The sequence below is a fragment of the Gossypium raimondii genome, chromosome 13 (assembly GCF_025698545.1).
Source record: "Gossypium raimondii isolate GPD5lz chromosome 13, ASM2569854v1, whole genome shotgun sequence".
Lineage (NCBI taxonomy): Eukaryota > Viridiplantae > Streptophyta > Magnoliopsida > Malvales > Malvaceae > Gossypium > Gossypium raimondii.
The window spans coordinates 47631680-47659105 of NC_068577.1; the positions used below are offsets into that span (position 1 = coordinate 47631680).

Here is a 27426-nt window from a genome sequence, read left to right on the forward strand (position 1 = left end):
TTTATTTGAAAAAGTGTGAATAAAAACCATTAATTTGGGGAAAAACCAAAACTTTTGAGTCAAACATGTAAATAAGTTCTAAATACTGATGTTATATTAATTTACCGAACGAGCTTAAACCCAACAAACCCCTAAAAGAAGAGGGAAAAAAAAAAAAAATGAGACAATGGAGAAGCATAGCGAAAGAAGCCATAGATCGAGCTTCCATTATCGTTAAATTCCTTTGCTTGCTACACGTCACCGACGCCTACGTAGTATCATCCAACCATGTCTGTAACTTAATCAAACTTTCCCTCTTCTTTCTTTCTTTCTTTCTTTCTTTCTTTTTCTTTTTTTTTTTTGAGGAATTAATTGAATTGATGCAGGTTCTGGGTCCTAGTATGCTCCCAACGTTAAACATAACCGGCGACGTCGTACTTGTGGAACACTTGTCTCATCGGATAGGCAAACTGGGTTCGGGTGATTTGGTCTTGGTTCGGTCGCCGCTCGACCCTAATAGGACCCTAACTAAGCGCATTGTAGCCATGGAAGGTGATAGAGTTACTTTATCGTTAGACCCCACTCGGAGCTTCAGCTCCCGTTCTCTTGTGGTACCCTTCTCCTTTTAATTGGGTCTTCCGTGTTCTGAAAAGAAGTATTCATTTATGTTTTTTCATCTTGTTGAGTATTGTAGTTTTAATAGCTTAGATATAGCTAAATAATGAACATGTAAGCTCTGGGTTGTTTTTGCGATTGGATTTTTATAATTTTACAACTAGGAACAAAATTCGAATTTCTTTTGATATGGAACACGTATGTTGAAATTTGTTATTTTGTGAAGCTAAAATAGTTAACAAAAAGAAAGTAGTAAAAGCAACAATTGCATGGAGGTTTCGGTAGATTGGAAAAAGAAAAGTAAAAGCTTGGGTCTTTGCAGAAACATATAGTCACCACCAGACCCAACCCGCTGAGCATGTGCCTTGTCGTGAGAGCATAAGCTAGAATCCCCCTTTTTGAGTCGCACAGGTCCCTCAAGGTTTTGCTCTCCTCATGTGTGCTTCTAGAGATTCAAACCCTCATCACAGCACTCATATGAGTGCACTTTTATCAGAATGGAATAGTGCACTCATGTTTGTCTGTGTTGTGGCGTAGGTTCAAATCTCTGGAGGTGCACCTAGGGTGGCACAACTTTGAGGAACCTCTAAGCCCAAAGAAGACAATTCCGGCTTATGCTCTCATAATATGCTCATGGCCTGTGGGCTGGGTCGAGTTGTGACACATAACATAGCATTAGATTCTTGAATGATCATTTTTCTGTTATTTTGCTTTTGGTTTAAATGGATAGGTTCCAAAGGGGCATGTTTGGATTCAAGGGGATAACTTGTATGTTTCACGTGATTCACGGCATTTTGGTCCTCTTCCTTATGGGCTTATTGAAGGGAAAGTGTTTATGAGGGTAAGCACTGCTAACTCTATTGCCTTTGGATTTGTTCACAAGAATGAATTGAAGTATATTTGTTGGAATTAATAATATGGGACATGTTAAACATAGAGTGATTTGGTGTATGGGTTCTTTGGCATTTTTCATTTATCCTTTTGCCGGTAATCCCTTTTGACCCTGTTTTAGTTCTTGCATGTCATAAAACCATTATTTCAGTGAATTTAGTGCTTAAAAAGCCAAGACTATGCTTATCTGGCTCAACTAAATTAGTTTCACTTGTCTTATTTATGTGCTTAACCGGTTTTTAATGATTTAAGATTTTTGTGGTTGGGGCTTGAACTAGTTTGGCGGATCATGATGCAACCTTTTGGTGTTAATGTCTCAAACAAGCAAATTAGGTTCCAATTAAAATAGTAAAAAAGTGGGCTTTCTTGGTAGTTTTGGTTTGAAAAGATGCTGTTAAGCTTCGTCTATCTTTAGATATCAGGGCACAACTTGTCTCCATAGAAACATCATTTGATTCACATGATGTTAGACCTTTCACTTATAAACTTTACCAAATTACTGAAAGAAAGAAATAAAAGTAAGGTGCATGCTTGTCATTTATAAGTAAGACTTGATGGTCTTGTATGTGTAGGGGTTTAGAAACTGGGTATGTAAGCAATATATTAAGGTTATGTTGGATCAACTTGCATGATCTTTGAACACAGACATGAATTTTGGTATATTTGACATGTCTTCACTTAAAGTTTCCGCTCAAATGGATTATGATTTGCAGTACTTACCTAATCTTTCTATTTGTTTTGTATCTTTCTATTTGTTAGGTATGGCCGCCTAACAGCTTTGGTTTATTGGGTTAATGAGACAATACATTCAAGGTATATAGTTCGCTATTAGTGCTTTTAAGACTTGTGATAATGTTCGAGAATGGTCTTTTCTGGTGCTAGTTTTAAATGATGTACAATTTTTTTTGTTTTTGTTTTTTAATTCTTAACCCTTCCCCTATTCCCAACTGTGGTTTGTTTTGTACCAAAGAATGAATATCGTACTGTGGTTTTCTTCCTTAGCTAGGGGAACTGCATAGTATTGATGCAAAGTTTTTCCCCTTTTTCAGAAGTGTTGAAAGCCAGTCCACTTATGTTTTCGGAAACTCAAGAAAAAAAATATCTTCTGCCTCTCTCTAAAACTCAAGAAAACCCTAGGCCTTTGCCTTGTGCGACCGGCTCTCCTCAGCCTAACATCCTCACCCTTAATCTTTTTTGTTCCGGTTCCTTTTTCCATTTTCCCTCTGTTTTTCCTTGCTTTTCTTGGAATAATATGAACCCCCGTCCCCCCTGCTTTCCTGCATGTTTGGCCTTGGTTGGACTTTTGCCATCAGTCTTGGCTGATTCTGCTTGATGGGGACATTTTTCTACCTTCCACTTGTGGGAGTGGTTTTTATTCTCTTGCCAAATCCGCACGAAGGGAGAGATCATCTTCCCTCTGATGTTTGATGCCACTGTGGTTGCACTCAGGGGCTGAAGGTTGCTGCTAGGTTAGTTGGTTTCCGATGGTTAGGTCTCCAGGTTTGTCTTTCTGCGCTTTGGGCTGTGGTTGCTGGAGAGCTGTGGTCTCGGTTTTCTTTGCCTTTTGATTTTCTGCTTTGTGGTTGCATTGCCCTGCCCTGCCCTGCCCTGGTTTTGTTGCAAGTTTTTGGCTCCTGTCTAGCGAGAGCAGAGGTCTACAGAAAAACGGGAATCAATGCTGCAGGGCCTTTGCCCTCATAGCTGGTGCCCTTGCTCCGGGCTTGATTCCTCTCCTGTTCTCGCATTTGAAGGGATGGTGGCAGCCTTGCTTGTTTACATAGAGCTGCCTGGGGCTCTGCTTTGGCATGGGTCTGTTTGCGGCTCTTGTTGGGTGGCTTTATTGGGGCTGTAGTGCCTGTATCACTTTTTAATCTTAATGAAGTTACCCCTCTGTTCCAAAAGAAAAGAAAAAGACCATTGAAAGCCAAAATTTGGCTACTTCCTACTTATGGAGGCTTATGGTATTGGTCCTAGTTATTGGGGTTTATTGATGAATACCAAAGATCATCCCAAACAAAATATCCATAAATGGATCAACATTTGACATACAACATTCTTTTTCATTGCTTTCTTTTTAGACGGGGATCACATAAAAACCTACAACCATGTTGAAGGACCTTCAATTTTATCTACCAAATAAAAGATTCAATATCTTTGAACACCTCAATTGATTTGATTACTATATCACAGACCTAATTTGGACAGAATACAAAATGTGATATCTTTAATAAATACAGAACTTATTTATTTAATAAATACAATGCAGTAACAGTAAAATATCATAGGGTTTTTGTACTAAAAGTTGGATTGTGTTTTATTATCTTTATTTAATCTATATATCTTAGATCAAAGAGCAAATTAATCATTTTGTTAAAATTTTCATTCATTTCTATTGGTTATTATCAGTTTTATGAAATTTTTAACGAGAAAAGATTAATTTTCTTTTGTTCTAATGTATAAGGGTTAATTTATCCATTTTAAAAAGAGACGAAATTATAATAATTTGATTGATGGTAACTAATCATATGTTTATGTATTATTTGTTTTTTAGTCAAACCCATTTTTAATATTTATATTATATTTATCTTTATATATTATTTAATTTTAGATCACATAAAATTAAATTTATAATAGTTTTAATTTTCGTTATATAATTATGAAGTGAAAATGTTATATTAATTCAACAGCAAATTTAATAGTAAATGTTAAATAAATTCTTGAAACACAAGTTTAAATTTATAAAGAATCCATGGGGTTTTGTATTATAGGACCGGGCCTGAACATGGGGTTGCAATAAAGGGCAAAATTGGGAAGCGACATGCCTATAAATCACAAAGAAGGAAGGGAGTAGGGTTTTTCAAGTTGAAGTGGCTCTCTCGTTGCGTTGCAGGCATCAAGTAAACCCTAATTCCTTCCTATTCATTTCATATTTTGGAAGCTCGTTTTGTGATCTTTGCAAATTTTAACTCAAATGGTAATTATCATACATTCCTCAAACATTCCCTTTTCCAAAACGAGGCCGTTCCAAATGAGTTCTTGCTTTGCTAAATAAATTAAACATGAGAGAGCTCAATTTCACCCGGCCTAGATTTAGTTTTGTGGGGCAGCCTCAAGGATTTTGCATGCGTTATTTTTCTCATGTTCAAATTCAGGTTAACTGCCCTAAATTTGTTTTAATTCATTGATGGGGGTGTGTGGGACGACAGAGATTCAAAGATGGTTCTTTTTGGTTGATCAGATAAAGATTTCGACACTCTACATGCATTAATTCAATTTTAAAATAAGATAAAACTGGTATCCCCTTCTGTCTGCAGTTGATGGTAAGATTTTAATTGAAGAAAGGAAAATCGTGGCACTTCAAATGTTTTGAATTTGGTATTAACAGTGTCTCAGAAAAATGATTTTTTTTTTTGAAATTGCAATTGGTCGTAACGTTAGAAATTTCTTCAAAAGCTTAGTCAACTGGTTTTATTAGGTTCAAATCTTTTCTTGTTTAAGTTAGTATTTTTATGGAAAATTTTGAAAGCACTGAAACAAAGAGGAGTAAATTTAAAAGACAAAAGAAATTACGATAGAATAAAATTCATTTACATCAAATATTTTCAATTATTATGAAAAATTACAATTGAGTGAATATAAATGACACATATTTTTATTTATCGTTGAGTTCTTTCAAAACTAATAGAGTTATATCACTATTTAAATTATATACAATTTTATTCTTTTAGGATTTATATTATTTATTTCGGTAATTTTAATTTTACTATAATATTTTACTGAATTACTAAAATTTCAAGAAGATAAATTTTTTTTTATGAAGATCATACATCGAATCACTTCAAACAGATCAAATAAATCTCATCTCATAAGTTGACTTTTATGAAGCTTTTTGTGCGGGCTTTAATTTGAACTTAGGAAAATGGGTCATTTCAACATGGTCTCTTGGCAAAACAGGCGTGGCGCATCACTATGAAAGAGTTGGATTTTACTATAATATGGAATGCCTCCTGAAGACCGAGGCGGGAAATACTGACTCTTGGGTATGAAAAAACACGTTGACTGGTAAAAATCTGGGTTTTTTACAAAAATATTATAAAAAAATAAAAATTTACCAAAATATTATAACTTTTTTTTATTTACCAAAATATTACTTTTTTTTATTTACGAAAATATAACAAAAAAAAAACCTACAAAAGCCTGCAAAAAGCTGAAAAAACTAGGTCAGGCCAATGCCATTGGCGGCACCAATGGTGCCATACTGATTGGCGGCACTACTCGTATTATAAATACGAGCTCTATCCAGCTGAAGGGAGAAAAATCAGAAGAAAAAGAAGAAGAAGAAGAGGTGCTGTGGAAAAGAAGAGAAAAAGAGAGAAAAAGAAGGTATTTTTTTTAAAAATAATTGATTATATTGTTGTTATTGTTTTGTATATTTTGTAATATTTTTTGTTTTAGTTTAGTTATTAAGATTAATAAAACTCAAATTGATAGTTTTAGTTAGTATTATTATTATTATTGTTGTTGTTGTTGTTGTTGTTGTTGTTGTTGTTGTTAGTATTAAGATGTTATTAATGTATTAAGATGTAACTTAGTAGTATTATTGTTAGTAAAAACTAGTATTATTATGGTTAGTTATTATTTTTATTTACCAAAATAAACTAGTTAGTAAAAACTAGTATTATTATTCTATTTTAGTAAAACCTTAATTATTAATTTTAGTGTGTATTATTTTGAGTATAAAATTATTAATATTATTATTGTGTTAGTTATTAGGATTAGTGGTTAAACTGTTTTCATGTACAAAATTGCATATTGAAACATTAAATTTTTTAAAGTAATTTATTTACCGTTCGAGAATTTTGATGAGATTTTGTTTATTTTTTGACAGATTAAATATTGAAGATGGATGCTAAGTTTCTTGTATGCGTTTATTTCGATGGAGTCATCTTGACAACAAGTGTTGGATGTGTATTTGAACGTCGGCAACAAGTAGCAATGAAATTTAATAGAAATGTATTTTTCGATGAAATGAATGCAAGGATTAATGCAAAAATTCTTAGACGTTGTGGGAGAAAGATATCAAAATTTTTCTACAAATTTCCAGTTTCGACAAATCCGGTCAAATTCGTCGAAATGGAACTTGTAGACGACGAAGACATGGAGACAATGGTCGATCTGTACTGTGGGAATGAGAGTGAGAAGAATGCACCGATTCACTTATTTGCTGAGTTAGTCGGTATGGAGCAAAATGAAGATGTCAATGCATCTGATGAAGGACACGGAGCTGAAGAACCGTGGATGGTGGCTCCAATATCATACATTGATAGTGAATCGACTATGGGTGGGATGGGTATTGACCTGAATTTTACACCCGATGTTGATATGGTTGGTGGTGAAGAAGAATGTGCTGGTGAAGAAGAATGTGGTGGCGATCATTGGGATGAAGAGGTCGATAGTGACGGTGATTCCGATGTGGACGATGTACCTGATGATATTGACGATGAAGATGTCAACAACGATGAAGGCATTAACGCTTCTTCGGTCGGGGAGCAAATGCGACATATTTTGGTACACAATAATCCTGGGCCACACATGTCGCTCATAGACCCCGACGCAGCGCATGTAGCTGAGTTTCCGGAGTACCTTGAAATAGTTCATTCTCACGGGCTGGCCGTAACATCTAATGATGAGGAGTTATTTATAGGCCAGAGATTCAGGTGTAAAGAAGAGTGCATATATGCCATTAAACGGTACAGCATGAAGATATCGGTGGATTATAAAGTCTCTGTGTTTACTCCGACAATATATGTTGGGGAGTGTTGGAAGGCAGCGGAAGGCTGTAATTGGTGAGTACGAGCTGCATTCATTAGAAGTTCTCAGATGTGGGAGATACGAAAATTTGTTAGTCTTCATACATGCACATCAACACGTATGACAGAAGATCATGGAAAACTTGATTCGAAAACTATCTGTACGTGTATCATGCCAATGGTTAAGGACATGCCGACCATTAAAGTTTCGGTACTGATTGATGAAATGCAAGCACGATTCCAGTATCAACTCTCATATCGGAAGACATGGATAGCTAAACAGATGGCGATGAAGCAACTGTATGGGGATTACGATTCGTTGTATAACGAGCTTCAAGGTTGGATAGCTACTATGCGGGAGTACATACCGAGGACTGTGATTGAGTTGCATACAAGGCCATATTACGGCCTGGATGACCAGTTACAGCCGACAAAAAAGATTTTCCATCGGATGTTCTGGACGTTCGATCCATGTGTGCTGGCATTTCCCCACTGCAAGCCACTTGTGCAGGTGGATGGGACCTAGCTGTATGGAAAATATACACAGATCCTACTTATTACAGTTACTCAAGACGGTAACAGAAACGTGCTCCCGATAGTATTTGCTATCGTAGATAAAGAGAACATGGAGTCTTGGGAATTCTTCTTCACAAATCTGCAGAGGTATGTTATTAGGAACGATAACATTTGCATCATCTCCGATAGAGGGAAGGGTTTAATTGCAGCTATTAGGCGTTCCGGTGTGCCATGGAGATCCGTTTACTGTATCCGTCACATTGCAGCTAACTTTCACAAAGATTATAAGAATGCAGAGTGAAAGTGACAAGTCGTGCCAATGGGTATATGATAACCTTATAATTTCAATATAAGTTGTAATGTTTGATGTTATCGACTTATTTTTCCTTAATACGTATGCAGCGTACGAGTTAGAGCCACATATTTTTCGGCAAAGAATGATCCGACTTGAAAGTGACATGGAGGGGCAGACAAACACATCTTTCCGACAATGGTTGGGCACAATGGAGCCGTGGTAGTGGGCTCAAAGTTTTGACGAGGGCTTTCGTTATGGCCATATGACCACAAACTTAGTCGAGGGGATCAACGCTGTCTTGTTAAAAACACGTCATCTTCCGATTGCATCGGTATTTTCTGCTACTTTCTACAGGCTGGCTACTTTGATGCCAAGGATTGGTCAGCAGCAAGTCGACCAGATGGAGGCGGGACACGTGTTTGTCGAACATGTCAGGGATGCAATGGTCGCAAACCGTCAGTTGGCGAGGTCAATGAACGTGGAAATATATTCACGACGACTGGAAACGTTTCGAGTTACTAAGACCATTAATCGTCGACCTGGTATACCAATTAGGTCCTACGAAGTTGATCTCCGAAACAGACGGTGCGAGTGCAGGAGGTTCAAAACACATCATTATCCCTGCGCGCATGTCGTGGCAGCGTGTGCTAAAGTGAACTTTGATGCTGAATAATATGTCGATGATGTGTACGCGCTGGAGCACATATTGCGTGTCTGGGAGAATGAGTTCCCCGTCCTGCCTGACCTATCTACGTGGGAGGTGCCGCCGATGACTTTCGAGCTTCTCCCAGACAGAGGGTTACGGAGGAATCCAATGGGTCGTCCGCAGTCAAGCAGAATCCATAATGAGATGGACATTAGGGAGAAATCTGACAGAAAGCGTTGTGGAATATGTAGGTTAAGTGGTCATAGTCGGAATAAATGCCCTAACCGAAACTTTAATGTTGGACAGTCGTCCAGATCGGGTTGGAATTGACCTAATGCTGACAAATTTTTATATATATTGTTATAAAAAGTATAATTCATTTGATATAATTTTCATTATTTGGCTTATGCTTATGCTTATGCTTATGCTTAAATTGTATCCAAATTGTATCCAAATTAAGTTATAAAATACCATGTGCGCTTTTGGAATTCAACTTTAATATCGACAGTAGATGCATTTATAATTGGATTCAATTTTAATATAATGAAAAAATAGAATAATTAAATTTATACAAAAAATTTCAAAAGTAAGCAAATATTAAATTAGAAAAATTAAATTTATACAAAAAGTGCATTAAACCTCTAAAATTGATGGTTGGATGGTGTTGTCCTAGGGGTATACCTATTTGGAGGTCGAGGATCACGTTCTTAGCGACGACCAATATCATCATTCGGCGCAGGTGGGGGTGTGACAAATATAGAGGAAAAATCATCATTGGGGGTGTGGCAAACATAGAGGAAAAATCATCATTCGCCGCCGATGAACTTGATTCGGAATAAGTGCCATGATGCTGTGGATACGGGTTGGACGGGCCAGACATGCCGTACTGCGGCGGGTGGGATCCGAACAGTTCAAAGTCATAGGCAAATTCACCCGCCAAATCTGAACGATAGCCATGTGAATCTGTGGATTGTTCGGGATCTGGCTGGGGCTCCTGCTCAGGCTCTGCTGGTTGCGGAGCGTACATCGCCACCAGATCCAGATCCATTAGGTCCGCTGCGTCCGATCCCCCAAGTTGCTGCACGTACGGGGGGATTATAGTCGACTGGCCTCCAAGTAAATATGGCTTCCCGCAACTATAGTACCATCGTATATACTCTAATGATGGTTGCGGGTCGGTAGCCACAACCATCTGAGGTATTCGGCGTGATTGATGGTTCCACAGTGCCACAAATTTCTGGTGCTTAATTCCCCAATCCAATTGAAATTTTCCTCTTTTACGCATGCCGTGAACTTCCCCCAGCTGGCACGGCGGATCCGGGATAGGTTGGATGCAGCCAAACTGTCATAGCACCCTATCTCCGTGATACCACTCGACTACGTTGAAATTGATAATTGGTGCGTTAGTGCACCATATGTGGGAATCAACGTATGAGGACGAGGGTACAACGTTTGTGATTTCCGGCCCACGGTATGGCATCCATATAAACTGCATGATAACATTGTACCGAGTTAGAGCCATAACGTATGAGTAAGATATAAAAATAGAATAGATGTAATGAATATTAGAATAGCAGCTTACCCCTTCCCGGGCATGCTGTTCAATCGTAATGCGGTATATCAGGACATCATACGACTTCCCGATGCCTGGACGAACAGTCCACCTACAAAAAATAATATAGGGTTTAGGGTTGGTAACATTAGTCAATATATTATGACTACAAAATAATGACATTTATATTTTATCACCTGAGTGGTAGTGGATACACATACGGTTGGTGACTAACGGATGCCAAAAACGGCAGCCGATAAAGCGCCTAGGACTGCAGCAGTATGAGGCATTTGCCGATGTCGTGGACTTTCGGCTTTGTCGCCCGACAAAGCTCCCGGTACAGCATTGCTAGAACGGCGGAACCCCAGCTATACAATCTAGTAGTGGACAAATCAGCTAGTAGGGGCAAGTACATCAAATGCACACTATCGCCGTTTGCATCAGGCATGAGTACTACCCCTATCATATGCATGATGTACGCTCGAGCAGTGCACATCAACTCACTTTCACTGGCATCCGCTGATAATTGTCCAATTTTAGCTTTCAGCCATGTAAATTTTATGCCGGAAAAATACGACTCACCGTCCTCTGGCGAGTCTCCTAGGAGCTGATAACAAAGTGCAGCCGGATCCGTAAATGCAGATACTCCCGTTACGGGACTTCCGTCAATTGGAAGCCCAAGCTGCAATACAACATCCTCCAAGGTCATCGTGCACTCCCCGCACGAAAAATGAAAAGTGTGGGTCTCCGGGCGCCACCGTTCCACTAGCGCAGATAATATATCAAAGCGCAAGTCAGAGGACCGGATCAATGCTACTGACCCAAATCTGCTAGCTCCAAGTACGGCATCAATCGTGCATACGGAGCTTTCTTTAAAACACTCACACGGCCCCTTAATACTCGGAACGAGTCCTGATAGTGTTAAATTACAGAAAAATTATTACGATAACATAATTTATTTGTATATACTGCGTATATCATTTTTAAATAAATGGAACTCGTGATTAACAAATAATAAATCATACCGCGTTATTAGCCGCAGCAGATATGTGTTCATCGTTTCCAATCAATCGAGCCATTGCGATGCCTGCAAGTTGAAAAAAAAGTTAGTAAAAAAATCGAGCCATTTATTCGTATTTTTTCTCCGCATTTTATTCCTTTAAAAAATATCATAATTTCTAATTTTATAATTTTACATTATTTCAGTGCATAATGTTTGAAATTTATTAAATTTGTGTGTTATTTAAATTAATTTTGTGTAAGAAAATAACCCTTACCCCTGCCATTTGCTCATATTATTTTCTCGATTTTATTACTTTCAATAAAAGATATATTATTTTCGTATTTTATTATTTTATATTATTTCATACTTTTTTTGAAATATTTTATATTAATTATTTCTTAATTTTTTAAAAAGTTAGTATTACTACACTCTTACTTCCGCCATTTGTTCGTATTTTTGGTAAATAAAAAAAGTTTATAATATTTCGGTATTTTTTATTTTTTGTAATATTTTGGTAAAACCCCAAAAAAACATTTTTCTCGCCTTTGCTCGTATTATTATTTTCCCCATTTTATTACTTTGAATAAAAATATATTATTTTCGTTTTTATTTTTTATATTATTTCTGTACATTTTGTTTCAATTATTTGTATTGATTATTTCTGAATTTTTTAAAATTTACTAATACACTCTTACTTGACCATTTGTTCGTATTTTTTATCCGCATTTTATTATTTTAAAAATATCGTCATTTTAATTTTTCATTTTACATTATTTCAATGCATTATGTTTGAGATTTATTACATATATAATTTTTTTGCATTTTATTATTTTCGATGAATATAGAATTCCGTTTTTTCTTTTTAGTATTTAATGTTTTCTTAAATATATTTCTTTATCATTTTACTTTTAATGCTATTTTCCTAAAATAACTAATTTCAACTTCCTAAGTAAAATTCATAAAAAAATCCTAATCAACATAAATACGTATAATGTACATAACATCAAAATATATATGCTAAATAAAATATTAAAATACGTATAATTTACATAACATAAATTTTTAACAAATAAATATTACAAAAAAATTAAATTTATAAAAAAAAATTACATTTTTTTCCTTTTTTTTCCTTCCTTCTCTCTTTTTCTTCCTTTTTTTTTTTCTCTTCTCCTTTCCTTTTCTTTCCTTCTTTTTCTTTCTTTTTTCTTCTCCTTTCCTCTTCTTCTTCTTTCTTTCTTTTTCCTCCTTTCCTTTTCTTTCCTTCTTTTTCTTTCTTTCCTCTCCTTCCTTTCTTTCTTTCTTTCTTTCCCTCTCCTTCTCCCCCCCAGCACCGGTCGACTGCCTAAATAAGGCATTGGTGCCGCCAATGGCTTTGGCACATTTGGTGCCGCCAATGCCATTGGCCTGACCCTGGTTTGGTGCAGCCTTTTGCAGGCTTTTTCAGCTTTTTTTTTGTTTTTTTTGGTATATTTTGGTAATTTAAAAAAAAAATATTTTGGTAAATAAAAAAAAGGGATAATGTTTTGGTAAATTTTTATTTTTTTATAATATTTTTGTAAAAAAACCCTAAAAATCTTCTAAGAAAGAGTCTGAGAGACAAATTTAGGGTGGTGAGGATACACTTTTACAGGTAGGAGGAAGGAACATTGGGGCTGAGGAAGGTGGGTGTAATTTGGTTAAGGTTAAGGAATTCATGGGTGTGACAATCATGAAAAATAGAGAGGATTTGCAAGCACAAGATTATGAGTTTTGGGATAGACTTTTTTCTTATTAGGGAGGAAAGATTGAACGATGGAAACATAGGAGAATACACGATAAAATTGGGTTATCAAGTTGCTCTAGAGAAAGACGAGATTAGTAATAATATTGTGGAACTAAGGGAATGGAGGAAGCATTTTGATTCGGTTCAGGTTAGTAGGTCCCGACTCCTCTAAAATAGAAAAATTTTCATTTAGTAAAGGTAAAATTATATTTTGCTCTCAAAATTAATAAAAATTGATTTAATCCTTTAAAATTATAGAGATATAGAAAATTAAAATGATAAAATTCTATTTTTACTATCGTAAAATTACAATTTAATTTCGATTCCTTAAAATTTATTTTGACTTTGTCCTTGCGATTAGATTTTTAAATTTTTTTAATTGTTTATCATAATTGATTCAGTTTTTGATTTTTTTCATATTAATTTTTGTTTTGGATATTTAGACATATTCTGACAAAATGTGTTGTTTTATATCTTTTGAATATTATTTCATGATATTTTAAAGGTTTTTTTCATAAATATTACTAAAAAATAAATTTTCAAAACTTTTTAAATTATTTTCACCATTTTAAATATAAAATATTTATTATATCATAAAAGATTAAAATTAATTATGTATTAAATAAAAAATAGTATAAATTATTTAAACATTTCGATTCGGATGTGCAACTAATATTGACATAGGTTGCTAGGTATGGTAGAATGACTTGGAAATTCTTAAGCGTCTTTTTCTCAGCTGCCCCTTTGCAAAAGCAGTATGATGGGAGTGGGATCTGGAGGTGAGAGCCCTTGTGCTAATGTAGCGAGATAATCCTTGGATGGGTTATGAGATCAGCGGACAGAATGTTTAAGGTAGGATGGGAAGGCTACAAGTCCAACCCAATGGACCAAGGAAATGGTTGACTAGTTTTGAAAGAGCTAATAAGTTTAAGGGTAGAATAGAAAGAACGCAATCAATCTTTGGGGATAGTATGAGCCAAGTAATTGAAGTAACCGTTATGTGTTAATGGATACAACTTGCCATGACAATTGCTCATTTGAACCAACATTGGTATGGTAGATATTCTAGGCTTCCTCTTTCCCTTTACAGTCCTCGTTATGCCACATGATTTACCTCATAATTAATTCCAAATTTTAAACATGTTCAGAAATTTAACAAAATAAATCTCTCATGTTTTAACTATCTTAAACACATCTATCATATTATTGATCAAAAGTACAAATTAGGTATAAAGCTGACGATATTTTACTCAACTTAGAACTTAGGTCTTATTACAATATTGTATAATTCTATTTTAACTAGATAGAATATTATTATATCCTGCATGTTATTTAAATACTTTTCACAGACCTACCATTACACTTTTAATTAAATACTTTACTCATCACCTAATACGTTTTACAAATTCTAAATACCTTTTTCTAATCTATTGCATATTGAGTTTATTATTTAATATACAAACAATAGTACAAAATTATAACATTATTTAAAATATTATTGATTCAAATGAAGCCATAATTAAAGCTTTTATTAGATACCTTTTTGGCATTTGTTTAAGGCCTCGTTCTTCTGCCCGTTTTAGAAGGACTTTTCATTGAAAAAGTCCTTTTCCCTTAAAAGGAATGAAGAACAGCCTCCTTCTCTCCAGATTATTTCACCATCAGAAAAGCACTTCTCTCCAGATGAGAAGCTAAAAATTTCTCCTCTTTTGGCTGAAAATTGACCAAATTAACTTGTCGTCTTCTCCCACAAACTTTCTCCTTTGCACTTTCACGCCCAGTCTCTCCTCCTTCATTCCTTCATTTCTGTTAGAAAATTTCCCTGAGATTGTCGATTTTCCAGTAATCCCCCACTCTCCTCCTTCATTCCTTCATTTCTCTCTGTCGATTATCGCCGTGGTTTTCTGTGGGTTCGAACTCGTATTGGAACCTGGACGAACGGATATTGCAGCTGACTTGCACTTTATCGGAGCAGGAGGTACATATATTTTCTTCCCCCAACGTAACTGATCTGTTTCAGATTTCTTCATTTGCGGTTTGATCTACGGTTTTTGCCACCTGTCCATTTTTTGTTTAGTATTTTCTCTGTATTGGTTCTTGAGACTAGAAAATAATAGCCTCAAAATGTTCTTAGAGGGTAGAAATGTTCTGAATTTTTATTTTTCATTTGATTAGTTAAATAAAAAAGGGAAAAATCGTGAGAAGAAAGCTTTGTTTTCTTATTGTTTATCGTCATAATTTTGTGTTTTTAGTTTCTTCAATTCAAAAATTTTCTCATTACAACTATTGAGTTTCCAGTTCAGTTGTTTTTGGTTCCAATCTGACTTATCGAGTCAGACTTTCATCGACTCGATTGTGGCTCGGATGAGTTGTAGAGAGAAGATCGTTTGCATATACTTGTCATGGTAATCTATTGCTTTAGCGGTTTTTAATTGCGGTTGAGTTGAATCGGTTGAACATGGCATCTTGTTTTCTGATTCTTTACTTTAATTTTCTTTGTTAGATATTTTATAGCTTTGGCAAGCTTAAATTTTATAGGAAATTCTTTAATGGATTCGATGTGATCTGTTTTTTGTTTCATCTTGTTTTTTTTTTTTAAATTTATATGAAAAGCATTCAAGTATATCAGCTTTAGTTTTTGCTTTAGTTTTTTTCTTGCGCACTTGACCATGGGATGGTTGAGTGCCCTATTAGAGAAGGCCGATGGATAGACCCAATATCTATCAGTACTCGCGATCTGGGGAGTACCTAGGCAACTTATAAGGCCTCTACATTGAGGGAAAACCTGCTCTACGTGAAAAAAAAAGGGAAGTTAACTTTTGCATAACCTCTGTTTTATTTTCCTTGGGCATTGGAACAATCACAAGTGCAGGAAATAACTGGTCATATTTTGTGTGGATAATATATAGAGCGGAGTGATCTAGAACCTAGCTTTGACAACAAATTATACCTTAATTAGGTAGAGGTAGTTCACCTCAAGTATAGGTAGAATGAGGGTGATGAGCTCCTTGGTTTGACCATGGTGCCCGATGCTTCTGATGGGATGATGCCCGATCACTATCTTCCACTTATCAACTGATTCCCTCAGTGCGCATCTCAATTCCTCAAACTAGTAGACACGATACTTTTACATTAATCCTGAAAATGTATGATAAAAGATCTTGTGTGCTAGAGTAATTGATGGCTTTACATGCTGTTCTAAAGATTACCTGATGTTTCTTGGCACATGTTATGAGTGATTATATGATTTGTAAATGATCAATCATCTTTAACAATAGTTGGAAATCCGCAACAGTCATTGTTACAGCTAGTTTTGCTTTATGGTGATGTTTTCATTATAGTGACCATAGAAGCAGTACCATGTGGAATATTTTATCACAGTAAAGATAAACTGCAGCCAGAGTTTTATCAAGTCTTTCCAAAGCAGAGAGGTTTTCACACTTGCAGTTTTTGACTGTATTTAGGATTGGATTTCTTTTCAGATGGCAGATGTATGGTCTTGTGGAGTGACTCTTTACGTTATGTTGGTATGTGCATGTTTGTACGTGTGTTTTCTTGTTTTTATTTTGTGCTTCTTTTTTCTTTTTTCTTATCTTGTGCTGAAGCATGATCTTGTAAACTGTCTATTCCTTTGGAGTTATGTTTGGTCATAATCCATAAAGAAACTTTCTTGCTAAATGAGGAAAAAGTATGAAGCAGGGTAGTTTTATTTCGCTGCATATGAAGTGGAATTGCCTTTCTAGGGGTGGCTGTTTGTATACATGTCATATGGGGGTTAAGGATGCCATAGTGAGGCGACACTACTATGCTGGTGACTAAGATGAGAGCCACTGACTGACAATTTCTTATTTCCTTTGGATGCTCAACACATATGACATGCTGCAAAATTGTTTCTTGCCAATGATTTATTTTATGTTCTTATGAACAAAGTTCGACTCTGATCTTTGATGTAGTTTTATGTCATTATCATGAAATTTAGGCAGAACCTAAGAACTATTTCTTTGTTTATGAGGCTACTTTGTTAGTGGCTTATTGGCAATGATCTTTTCTGGATGTGTATTATTCAACCATCTATTTATACACTTTCTGTACTTTATTTACAAAAATAGCAGTATGTTACTCCTCGGTAGACACTTTAGTTCCATTCTTGTTCATCTTAAAACAGTATGCAATGTTAATGATGTGGACTGTCCACTAATTTGGCATATTGCTTGGTTCCTGAGACCCGTTATTTAAATGATTGGAATTGAAGAATTTATCGTAACAATCTTCTTTCCATGAAATATTCTTTTTTGCGTTCTTCATCAGACAGTCTCGACTTTCATTTTCATATGCTTATCAAATATAAGTATTGTATTAACCAAATCATTTTCATATGCTTATCAAATATAAGTATTGTATTAACCAAATCATTTATTGAATATAACCAAATAATTTTCATATGCTTATCAAATGTAGCATCTAGTTTAATGAATTCATTATAAATTGTAAATGCTATTGACAAATTTTAGTATTTATATTTGGTATATAAATATTATCCCTTTTAAAACTTTAATCCAAATATATGTAATATTTTAATTCTTTAGGTTTATGTTTTCTATGTTATGTTAGTATATAATATGAGTTATATATTCAAATACATTTTAAAATAAAATAATACAAATGTCTTAAAAGCATTAATTAAAAATAAAAATAATTTTATAATAATACAATCGTGTCAATATCTAATTACAAATATTTAATTTTTATATTTAAATATTTAAATATATTTTATATATTATAATTAAATTTTATAAATAATTAATATTAATTACTTAGAAATATTTAAAATTAATATTATATATTAAAATACTAACAATAAGTTATAATAAATTATTTTTTATATTTTTGCTAAAATATCATAATATTAACTAATTTGAACATTATTTAAATACATATTTGTTACTTTATAATCTCATGTCTAAAATGGACATTTTATTCATCAAAAGTACTTTTTGACAGCAATGACAAACACTCAAATTTCTCAAAAGCACTTCTCAAAAGCAATAAAGAACTGGTCCTAAATCGTGTTATCTCATCCCCTACTTTTAATATTGTATCGAAAAAAAATAATTTAAAATAATACTTTATTTCATCTTTTATACATCATATACAATAATGAATTTTTTTGTTAGTATCAAATTTACTTATTAAACGTATAAACATAGTGCAGCATTTGAAATTTTACGTATTTGGATATTGGTCCTGTTTGACAATTGGTTGATAGTTGATAGTTGATTGCTAATTGCTAATTGCTAATTGCAGTGGCTGGTTTGACCAACTAATTCTATTAACTGTTTCTTTAAAGCTGATAACTGAAAATGATATGTGTAAAATCACAAATAAGATCATGACACATTTTATTGCTAAGTATTTATTTGTTAAATACTTTAGTTTTTATTAGGTAAAATTATTGAAATAAAACACTATTACCAAATAATTAAACATCCATTATAGAAATTAATTAGTGAATATTTTGAAAATTTAAATAAACAAATTTCATAAGTTCCTTATTTACAAATATTAACATTGTGGAAATTGATAAATATTAATAGTGTATCGATATAATTGTAAACTATATTCTTAGTGATAATTATGTCACACTCTGAACAAATTTGTCAAGTAGCATATTTCAATTAATATAAAGTTGTATAAGAAATCATTTTACACAAGTAAATTGAAAATAAATTAAGAGTACATAAATATTTAAGAAATAAATACATGTGCCAAAGGAAATAATTTTTGAGCAAGTATGGTCAGATATGTCATTTCACATATCTCATTCCTAATCAGCTATGTCAACTTTTTTTTTTTTGAGGTTTTAGCTCAACAAGCTCACCAAATACTACAATTAGATGGTTTGATTATTCAATCCTCCATTTATATCCAAATCAATTTAAAAAACCTAAAACTCTGTTTGCCAAACACCCATTACAATTTCCTAGAGTTTGCAAATATCTATTAAATTCTCTTAAAATATTTGCAAATTATTTTAAACAACTGAAATATTTGCAATTAATTCATGACTTAACAACCACGTGCAATCATTTTCCCTTAAATTTTTTTTGATGAATTATAATAACTGGGCAAAGACCGAATAACAAATGCGATTAGCACGATTCAAACCCAGGCCACACCTAGGGTGGTGAACACTCTTAACCATTAGGCCATCACATAGGATTCTATTTAAAATTTATTTAAACATATTATTTAATTTAATATGTTTTAGTTTTTAAACAAATGTTACAATTTTATGTAAATGCTTTAAAGATATAGTTTTATATATTTTAATAGATGTTTACAATTGATCCGTGGATTGCACGATATGCAAACTAATATATATTCTATAATTAAGTTTTAACCAAATAAGGTAAGTTTGAGTTCTAGATGAATTAATTTTTTAACAAGTGTCACATTTATCTTATTGACACATCAACATTAATTAATTCTCTCAAATTAACATAAATTCTTATTATCAATGCTTCCACTCGTTTAAGGGAAATCAAATAAATTTAGGTTAAATTTTTATTATTATTCATCCATAATTAAATTAAAATGTTGGATCGTTAAAATATTAATCATATAAATAGTTACGGAAGTGTGTAAAACTACATTAATTTTTACACTTTGTAAATGAATCTCTCTCCGTAATATATTATGTATTACTATTACAAAATGTGATATTGTGTTACATAGTAATATATTTTAAAACTATTAATAATATATATATATATATATAACTATTAATTGGTCTAAAATCACAATCAATTTATGAACCAAATTGTTTGAATTGACTCAATTTGATCAGTTAAGTCAATTTTAATTGTTAACTATAATAGATGATGTACTATTACATAACATAATAATATAGTTTATGGAGAGGATCCACTTATCCTAGCTTAAAACTAAAGTAGTTTTACACCCTTTAGTATCTATTTGTACCATTAATATTTTAACAATTCAACCGTTGAATTTATCGATATATTTTTCTTGTCATGCATGTAAATTTTCGAACCGATCCGATATCTCTATCATATTGATTTAAAATTCTCTCTATATATATTAATATAAATAGAAAATTTTAATTTATATCAAATTTGACATGCATGATCTATATGAATGAAATATAAAATATGACGGTTGGATCGTTAAAATATTAATCGTACAAACATATATGAAAGGGTGCAAAACTATTTTAGATTTACACATGTGTAAATGGATCCTCCTATAGTATATAACTATTACTAAAACTATCAATACATACATATATATATATATTTAACTTTTATTGTGTTATAGATTATAATAAAAGATATAGTGTCAATTGTTATGTGTAATTTAGTATATTACAACACATCCCTATAACTAGTAATACATAAAATATTATTAAAATTTTAATTCTTTTTTAACATGAGTTTAGGTTATAATTATTTTATTTTGACTTTGGATAATAATAGGTATATTATTTGAGTTTGAACTTAGTATAATATATCGAGTTTTGGATTAAGTATTTTAGAATGTGAGTATTAGATTTATAAATTTAATAAGAAATATAACTACTCAATTGTCAATATAATATAATAATAAACAATAAAACATATTTTCTCTCAATTTATATACATATCATATTAATGATAAAATTAGATGCAATTAGTAATTTAATTATTTTATATAATTTTTTATTAAATATATATAATTTATATTTTTTATAAGGTAAACCTGAATTGCGTTGTCATGATTTAAAAATAAAATGAATTATTACATTCAAAATTAAAATATTTATAACTTTAAAATTTCAAAATTATTTGAATTTATCATTCTCACTTGCCTTTATTCGAACTCGAATCTAAAAAAAGTCTAATTTCGAAAATGCTCAAGCCTGAAAAAATTCAAGTCCAAAAAAACTTAAGCTCGAAAAAATCTGAGCCTGGGAAAATTTGAACCCGAGCTAATTCAAATCTGAGAAAATCCGAATTCGAAGAAAGCTCGATCCAAGCTCGCCTGTATGCCACCTCTAATAGAAGGTGATTGATATAAAAATGGTTGACTATATAGTAAAGCACATTGCATTCCCAAGAGGAAACACTAAGTTTAAACCTTTAAGACAACATTGTTAAGAAAGACAATCACGAACCTCAACATATACAATAAAAGGTAGATAAAAATACCTAAAAAAAAAATTGAAAACACTTTTAATCTTCTCTAGAAGCAACATATTTGATGAAATAAAACATATATATATTTCAAACATGCTCTTAAGGTCTAACAGCACACTTAAGGGGAAATATAACTGCAGATCCTAATAAGAACGAAAAACATGAAACTAGTTGAGGGTTAAGAGCCATGTCTGGAAACTTGCGTTGCCGACAGCCAATTGAAACTCAGGCCCTGGCTTTAGGACAATTGAAACATGAATGGATGACCTTGGCAATGACAGTAACCCATAGGCTGCCTCAGCTCCTTGTCTTGAACACCTATCACTGCACCATATGTTGATTCTCTCCATCACAGTGGCCTTTGTTATGAGATGCCTCACAAATTCCATCTCTCTCTCCTTCCCTTTGAATCCCTTTACCGTTACTTCGGTTATGGTGCGCGTTATACAGTCGCAAAGCTCCCTTTTATCCCACAGCATCGATTCCGGATACGGCAATGAGCAAGTCCGAGTGGCATTCTCTTCTGATTTGGAATGCAATATTCCACTGAATTTGCATAAGCTTTGATCTAGAGTTGTATCCTACACTTATTTGATGCGGGAAAAAAGTTAGAAAATGGGACTATCTTTAACAACAATGGATGAGATATAGTCATCGCTAATGTATGCAACCTTTATATAGTTTAATTTCATTCTAGATACTGTCCAAATTATATATATATCTGATGCAGCTATATAATTGTTGTTAAAAATGTCACAGATATTATGAAGAAAACAATAATATTTCAATTTCTTGAATTTTATTGATGTTTGGACATAAAATAACAATTTAAAAAAATTATGAACATTTTATGAAACATTAAATTCTGTTACTTTTATTCAAAAATCAATGACATTTAACATTTGAATTATCACAGTATTTCATGAAATATTCGCATCCAATCATAGTATATTTAGTTGCAAATTTCATATGATCACTAGAAAAATACAAACAAATGAAGGATAAAACATTATTCACTGTTGTAGTGCTTTGGCAATGGCATATATATAAACATATATACATACATTCACTTACCTGTATATTGATTTCAAGATGCTTTAGATTAGTGCATACTCGTAAAATGAAAGAAAGTATCAAAACTTCCCTTATGCTGTTCAAGTCCAAATCAAGTAATAGCTTCCATAAGTACTGATTGAACAAACTTGAGTTGTCCATTGCATGGTCATCACCTTCATCATTTTCAGGTCTCTGAACACAACCAAACAGTTTATCATATGATCCAAGCATATACATACAAATACACAGAGAGAGATGAAAATTGTTACCAATAGACCACTGCAATGTTCTAGAATTTCTGCAACTTTCAAAGCCATATCGTCTTTATATCTGAGCAATTTGTCTGGATTCTCAAGTATGGGATTGCGGTATGCACGAAACACTCTAAGCTTTGAGGCATTGATAAGCAAATTTTTGGGTCGACATTTTATAGTTTCCAGGACCAAAACCTCGAGGGATTTGGTTGATAAGTGAATCTCTTTCACCCTCAAGGACTGCAGCTCCACGGCTTTGACCTTGTCACTAACAAGCCGAACCCGGTCGAACCCGCCGCTGAAACGAAGGCTGAAATGCTCCAAAAAGACACAACTGGAAACGATTCCATCAAGGGTTTGGGTTGAAAGGTACAGCCATTTGAGTTTCACGGTTTTCAGGTTATGGCAATGGTGAAAAGGGACATCAGTTTCAAGCTTGTAATGACACAACTCAAGCGCATGCAAAGAAGCACAAGAGAAAATCCCAGACGGTAAACTCATCAGTTTCAAATCATTAGATCTTCCCACAAGATTTTGATGGGGATCAAGAGAATCTTCACAAGTGAAAGACAGTTCTTGAACCTTTTTCTGTGATATAAGATGCTCAATCCATCTCTGAAGCTGACCATATCTGCAGCTATCAGGGAAATGAACGATTTTGCAGCCAACCAAGTAGCTTTTGTGAGAAGACAATACCTTGTCAATCATCAAAACAGCATGGAAAATCTCCTTCTTCAAATCAGCATCCGAGGTATCGATTCCAAGTCGCTGAGAGATGAGTTGTTGTTGATAGAGCAGTTGTTTGCTCGGTTTCATCATTCTTTTGGGATCAAAATCGAGACGAGGAACATACCTCCATAAACCGCTCCACCGCCTTGATAAAACGCTTGTTCTTACAACATCATCCACTGGTAAATGTGATATAATCTCTCTCAAGAGTGAGTCAGGAAGCTTGCTGATCAAATCAGGGCCAGGATCATCAATCACTTCATTAGCCAAACTGGAAGTCATTAAAAAAAAAGAAAAAGAAAATCACTCTTTGATTTCTTTGGAAAAAAATCGGTTAGGATAGAAAATTAATAAAATACATAGAGAAGAAGAAATAGTTGAAAATTTGGTGATGAAAAAGTTGGATAAGGAAAGGGTATCTGTCGTCATTTATAATGAATGCATGCAAGAAAAACATGTCCAGGGAAGAGAAAGCATCTGGCTTTGAATGCTCGTTGACCGGTCTCGTACATTACACCTAAGGAAATGCGTTTTTCTTTCCTGCTTACTTTCTTTAAGGTGCAATTTTTACACGGGAAGAAAAAGAAAAATGTTCATAGGTTTGCTTAGCAATTTTTATACGGGAAGAAAAAGAAAAGTGTTTATAGGTTTGCTTAATAAAATATTTTAGTAATACATAAATTTTGTTTTAATGTAAAATTTGATAATGAATTTTGATTTAGTATAATTCTGTACATAAAATTTTAGTTGTAATTTAAATGTATATATTAAAATTTGATTTTTATTCAATTGTACACATTTAAAGAAATAAATATATATTTATTTGCATATTAGATCAATATAATTATTTGTATATGTAATATTTTACATGTATAGCATTGTGTCACAGGGCTAGACCTTTCATCTCGCAATTCCTACGTCCTTAGGCGATTCTTTCACTTCAAATGCGCCCAAGTCAGCCTAACTCTCGTAAAGTGAGGATTATCGCAGAATTTCGCTAAGGCACAATATAACGGAAGCAATTTCAAAGACAAAAGAAACTCGAAAGAGTAGAATAACCAAAAAAAAAGTAATGCACACAAGGTGTTTGACTAAATGCTCTCAATATCTCCTTTAACTCAAAGAATATAATACAATGGATGATTACAAATGAGGGGGAAGCTCTCTCTCTCAAAATCGGCGCTATAGATTAAGTTACGTTGATGGACGAGATCGAAAAGTATCTACAATTAAGGGGTTTACATAATCCCCAATATTATAAAATCAAATCTTATCATATTACAAATCTTCTAAAATTATTTTCCCTATTTACCAAGGTCCTAATTTATAATAAGTGCTTCATTGGGCCACAAAGGTTTCAAGTAGATGGACTCTGTCACTTGTTTTTCGAATCGGGCCAATTCAAGTGGGTTAAATAAGCCTTATTTAATATGTTATGGGACGTGCTTTATGCTTTGGTCACGGGCTTTTAACTGCGGCTTATGACATTCTCCCCCACCAATTCTTGCAGCGCCCTCAGTGCGTCCCCAGACTAACACTAGTTTGTCTCACCTTCAAACTTTCTCGATGTCTTGGTCCTTTCCAGACTAGTTTCACTATTAGGTAGTTTCACCCCTCAGAACTTTTGCCTCAACTTCCATATTCACCTAACTCGAAACGTTTCTCTCCTCTTTGGTATATCTCATTCGCAAGAGCCCGTCTCTTACTCACCCCATTCTGACTTACCTCGATCGGGATCCTCTTAATCCAAACTAACAGGCTTCCACATACCCACATTGAACATCGGGTTAGCCTTGAGTATTCTTGCTAACTCTGGTTTGTAAGCCCCTCAGCTTACATGCTTCAGAAATTTGAAAGGTCCCTTATGTCTTTGCAAAGCCAACAAGTCAGAATGAAAAACAATATCAAAGTGTTTGATACGTACCTCTCTTGTAGCATTTATTCGTCGCAGCTACCTAGTTTGTATCACCAATTTACCCCCAAAGTCTGATGCACAACCCACCTCTCTCATAGATGGTAGCTTCGTGGATGACTCAATAGGCTTCATATCAGTTTTTTGCCCAATAAGCATTTCCATAGGGGCTTCCTTAATATTCCGATATACAGAGTCAATATTCCTCCCATACGAAACATCTTCGGCTAGCTAGATTGTCGACAACACATTGTTCTCAACCCTTATGTCTCAATTTATTGACATAACACAACATTGATGTTGATTATCTAGGATATAAATGTAGTCGGCAAAAGGAACCAAGACAACATGCATTAGTTCAAGGAAGTTCAAGCTAAGCACAAAATCGTAGTCATTTAGATGAATTACCTTGAAATCTTACTTGCCCTTCCACTTGTTGATTTGTAACTCAACTCTTTGTGCTATTCCCACAATTGGAACCTCTTTAGAATTTACCATCTTGATCGTCTTGGACAATTTGCTAACTTGGAGACTAAATTTACCCATTGTTTTCTCTGATATGAATAGGTTTGATGCCCCTATCTAAACAAGAGAACTCCTTCTTCGGCCTGTGATGTAAATGTCCACAAACATCAATATTTTCTGCCTGTGCTCCCTTATCGCTTTAGCAAAATTGAGTATCATTGTTCCAAGCTCACATATCCTTTCCTCCTTAGGCTCCACTTTATTCTATTTATTAATCTCGAATATGTTGGATTGTATTGGACAGTCTTACATCATATGCAACCCACAACATAAGAATCACTTCACTGGCTTCTTCTCACTCTCCTTAGCCTTTTTGGCTTCAACAACCCTCACGGTCGAACCAAGACTCATGGCCTCTTCTTCCAGCTCATCATCCCCTTTGATAGTAGAAAGCACAAATCTCTTCGGACAGTTCCTCACTATATATGAATCGTCACAAATGAAGCATTTTATCTCGCCCTCTTTCTCCTTTGGGTTGTTATTGGTTCTCCACTTCTCATTTGTCACACCTCAAATCTGGCGAATCCGATTAGAAGGCGTGTAGATGTGAAGCTATCTGCTTTGGCGTAGTGTAGTCTACCAATTAATAGTCTTTTTGTCACATCTCAAAAATTGGGTTAGTAGAAATTGGGTTGATGAATCGAGAGCGGTCACGACCGAATTTTTATTTAGATAATCTTTTGTTCATTTGTTAATAAATAAATATCAATTATAGTGATTGAGTAGTGATGGAGTTGTCCTTGAAGATCTGAGTTTGAATCCCTTTGGTCTCGTTAATTTCTATTTGGCGCAAATTTGTTTCAAAATCTTAACAATTTTCATCCCATATTTTTTTATTTTTTTATTTGCACAAGTTTAAGAATAAGGAAGTGTTGTGGCTTAGTGGTAAGAAGATTCTTAACTATTCTAGAGGTTCCTAATTCGAATCCTCTTGCTCCATTGTTTCAATTTTCTATTTTTGGCATAACTTCCATGTGCACAATAAATGCCAACCGTCTACCCCCTTGTTAACTTATGTGGAGGATTCCTTTCCTTCAAAAGCAAGTTAAACTTGCCTTATGTTGTGAAACACATCCCCTTTTTCACTCATTATTTCATTCCCTTGCCAAAACCTCCTCTCTTGCCATAAGATTATCATACAATGAACCTGGTCATGGTTGACCAAGCTACAAACACCCTTTATGTCATTCACCACCCTCATTTGCACCCTAATCTCCATTTTTTTAAATTTTTTTCATCTTTTTTTTCTCTCAAATCAACACAGAACCACCACCACCACCTCTTTTTAACTTTTCTTCTCCAAACACCACAATTGAGCCTTCCACCACCATTAAATACCTCCTAACCACCGTAGACACCTCTCCTTTTCACTCTTCCTCCCTTCCACCGTCGTGAGCCGCCGCGAACCACCGCTAGTTTCCTCCTCCTCCACCTATTTTCTCTTCTTTTTCGTATTTATCCTTTCTTCCAATTATAGTGACCAAAACCTCCTCCTTTTAATATTTTTTCACCACTGTCGAATAGTCGTTCCTCCATAGCCAGACCACCGTCGAGTCGCCGTCGTCAAACTACCGTCATCGCTGACCACCCAAACATTGATCTCATTCCATTCTCGATTGTTCGATCATCTCATATTAATTAAAGTGTAAGTAAGGTTGTTTGATTTGTAAAACTCTTCATTTTAGA

The 27426-nt window shown here is 34.0% G+C and overlaps 3 protein-coding genes and 1 long non-coding RNA gene across 6 annotated transcripts; 3 read left to right on the forward strand and 1 right to left on the reverse strand.

Moving 5' to 3' along the window:
• The first annotated feature begins 53 nt into the window (after window positions 1-53).
• Window positions 54-3487, forward strand: LOC105782628 (uncharacterized). Of its 2 annotated transcripts, none has more exons than XM_012607492.2 (5): window positions 54-269; window positions 366-590; window positions 1325-1435; window positions 2245-2298; window positions 2935-3487. In XM_012607492.2, exons 1-4 carry the CDS (start codon window positions 159-161, stop codon window positions 2278-2280), a joined length of 483 nt encoding a protein of 160 aa, XP_012462946.1. In that variant the 5' UTR covers window positions 54-158; the 3' UTR covers window positions 2281-2298; window positions 2935-3487. The 2 variants fall into 2 exon arrangements, with proteins under 2 accessions (XP_012462946.1, XP_012462945.1); XM_012607491.2 differs by having other exon boundaries at window positions 117-269; window positions 2535-3487.
• A 3372-nt stretch (window positions 3488-6859) lies between these two features.
• On the forward strand, window positions 6860-9077 carry LOC128035886 (uncharacterized). The gene is made up of 2 exons (XM_052625899.1): window positions 6860-8134; window positions 8214-9077. The coding sequence occupies exon 1, from the start codon at window positions 6868-6870 to the stop codon at window positions 7333-7335; it is 468 nt and encodes a 155-aa protein (XP_052481859.1). The 5' UTR covers window positions 6860-6867; the 3' UTR covers window positions 7336-8134; window positions 8214-9077.
• A 5541-nt stretch (window positions 9078-14618) lies between these two features.
• Window positions 14619-17211, forward strand: LOC105782630 (uncharacterized). 2 transcript variants are annotated; one of them, XR_008192682.1, is made up of 2 exons: window positions 14619-15047; window positions 16411-17211. It is a non-coding gene; the product is annotated as an uncharacterized LOC105782630 (long non-coding RNA). The 2 variants fall into 2 exon arrangements; XR_001129864.2 differs by having other exon boundaries at window positions 16552-17211.
• Window positions 17212-21218: 4007 nt separating this feature from the next.
• Window positions 21219-23699, reverse strand: LOC105782626 (putative F-box protein At1g67390). Its single transcript, XM_012607487.2, has 3 exons — window positions 22590-23699; window positions 22339-22512; window positions 21219-21845 (listed from the first exon to the last, which is right to left on the reverse strand). The coding sequence occupies exons 1-3, from the start codon at window positions 23583-23585 to the stop codon at window positions 21432-21434; spliced, it is 1584 nt and encodes a 527-aa protein (XP_012462941.1). The 5' UTR covers window positions 23586-23699; the 3' UTR covers window positions 21219-21431.
• Between the last annotated feature and the right edge of the window lie 3727 nt (window positions 23700-27426).

Coding starts and splice junctions, on each gene's coding strand:
- LOC105782628 (XM_012607492.2), top strand. CDS start 159: ATGAGACAATGGAGAAGCATAGCGAAAGAAGCCATAGATCGAGCTTCC. Junction 591..1,324: donor TCAGCTCCCGTTCTCTTGTG/GTACCCTTCTCC, acceptor TTAAATGGATAG/GTTCCAAAGGGGCATGTTTG. Junction 1,436..2,244: donor AAGGGAAAGTGTTTATGAGG/GTAAGCACTGCT, acceptor TCTATTTGTTAG/GTATGGCCGCCTAACAGCTT.
- LOC105782626 (XM_012607487.2), bottom strand. CDS start 23,585: ATGACTTCCAGTTTGGCTAATGAAGTGATTGATGATCCTGGCCCTGAT. Junction 22,513..22,589: donor AACATTGCAGTGGTCTATTG/GTAACAATTTTC, acceptor GGTTGTGTTCAG/AGACCTGAAAATGATGAAGG. Junction 21,846..22,338: donor ATCTTGAAATCAATATACAG/GTAAGTGAATGT, acceptor AAATAAGTGTAG/GATACAACTCTAGATCAAAG.
- LOC128035886 (XM_052625899.1), top strand. CDS start 6,868: ATGGTTGGTGGTGAAGAAGAATGTGCTGGTGAAGAAGAATGTGGTGGC.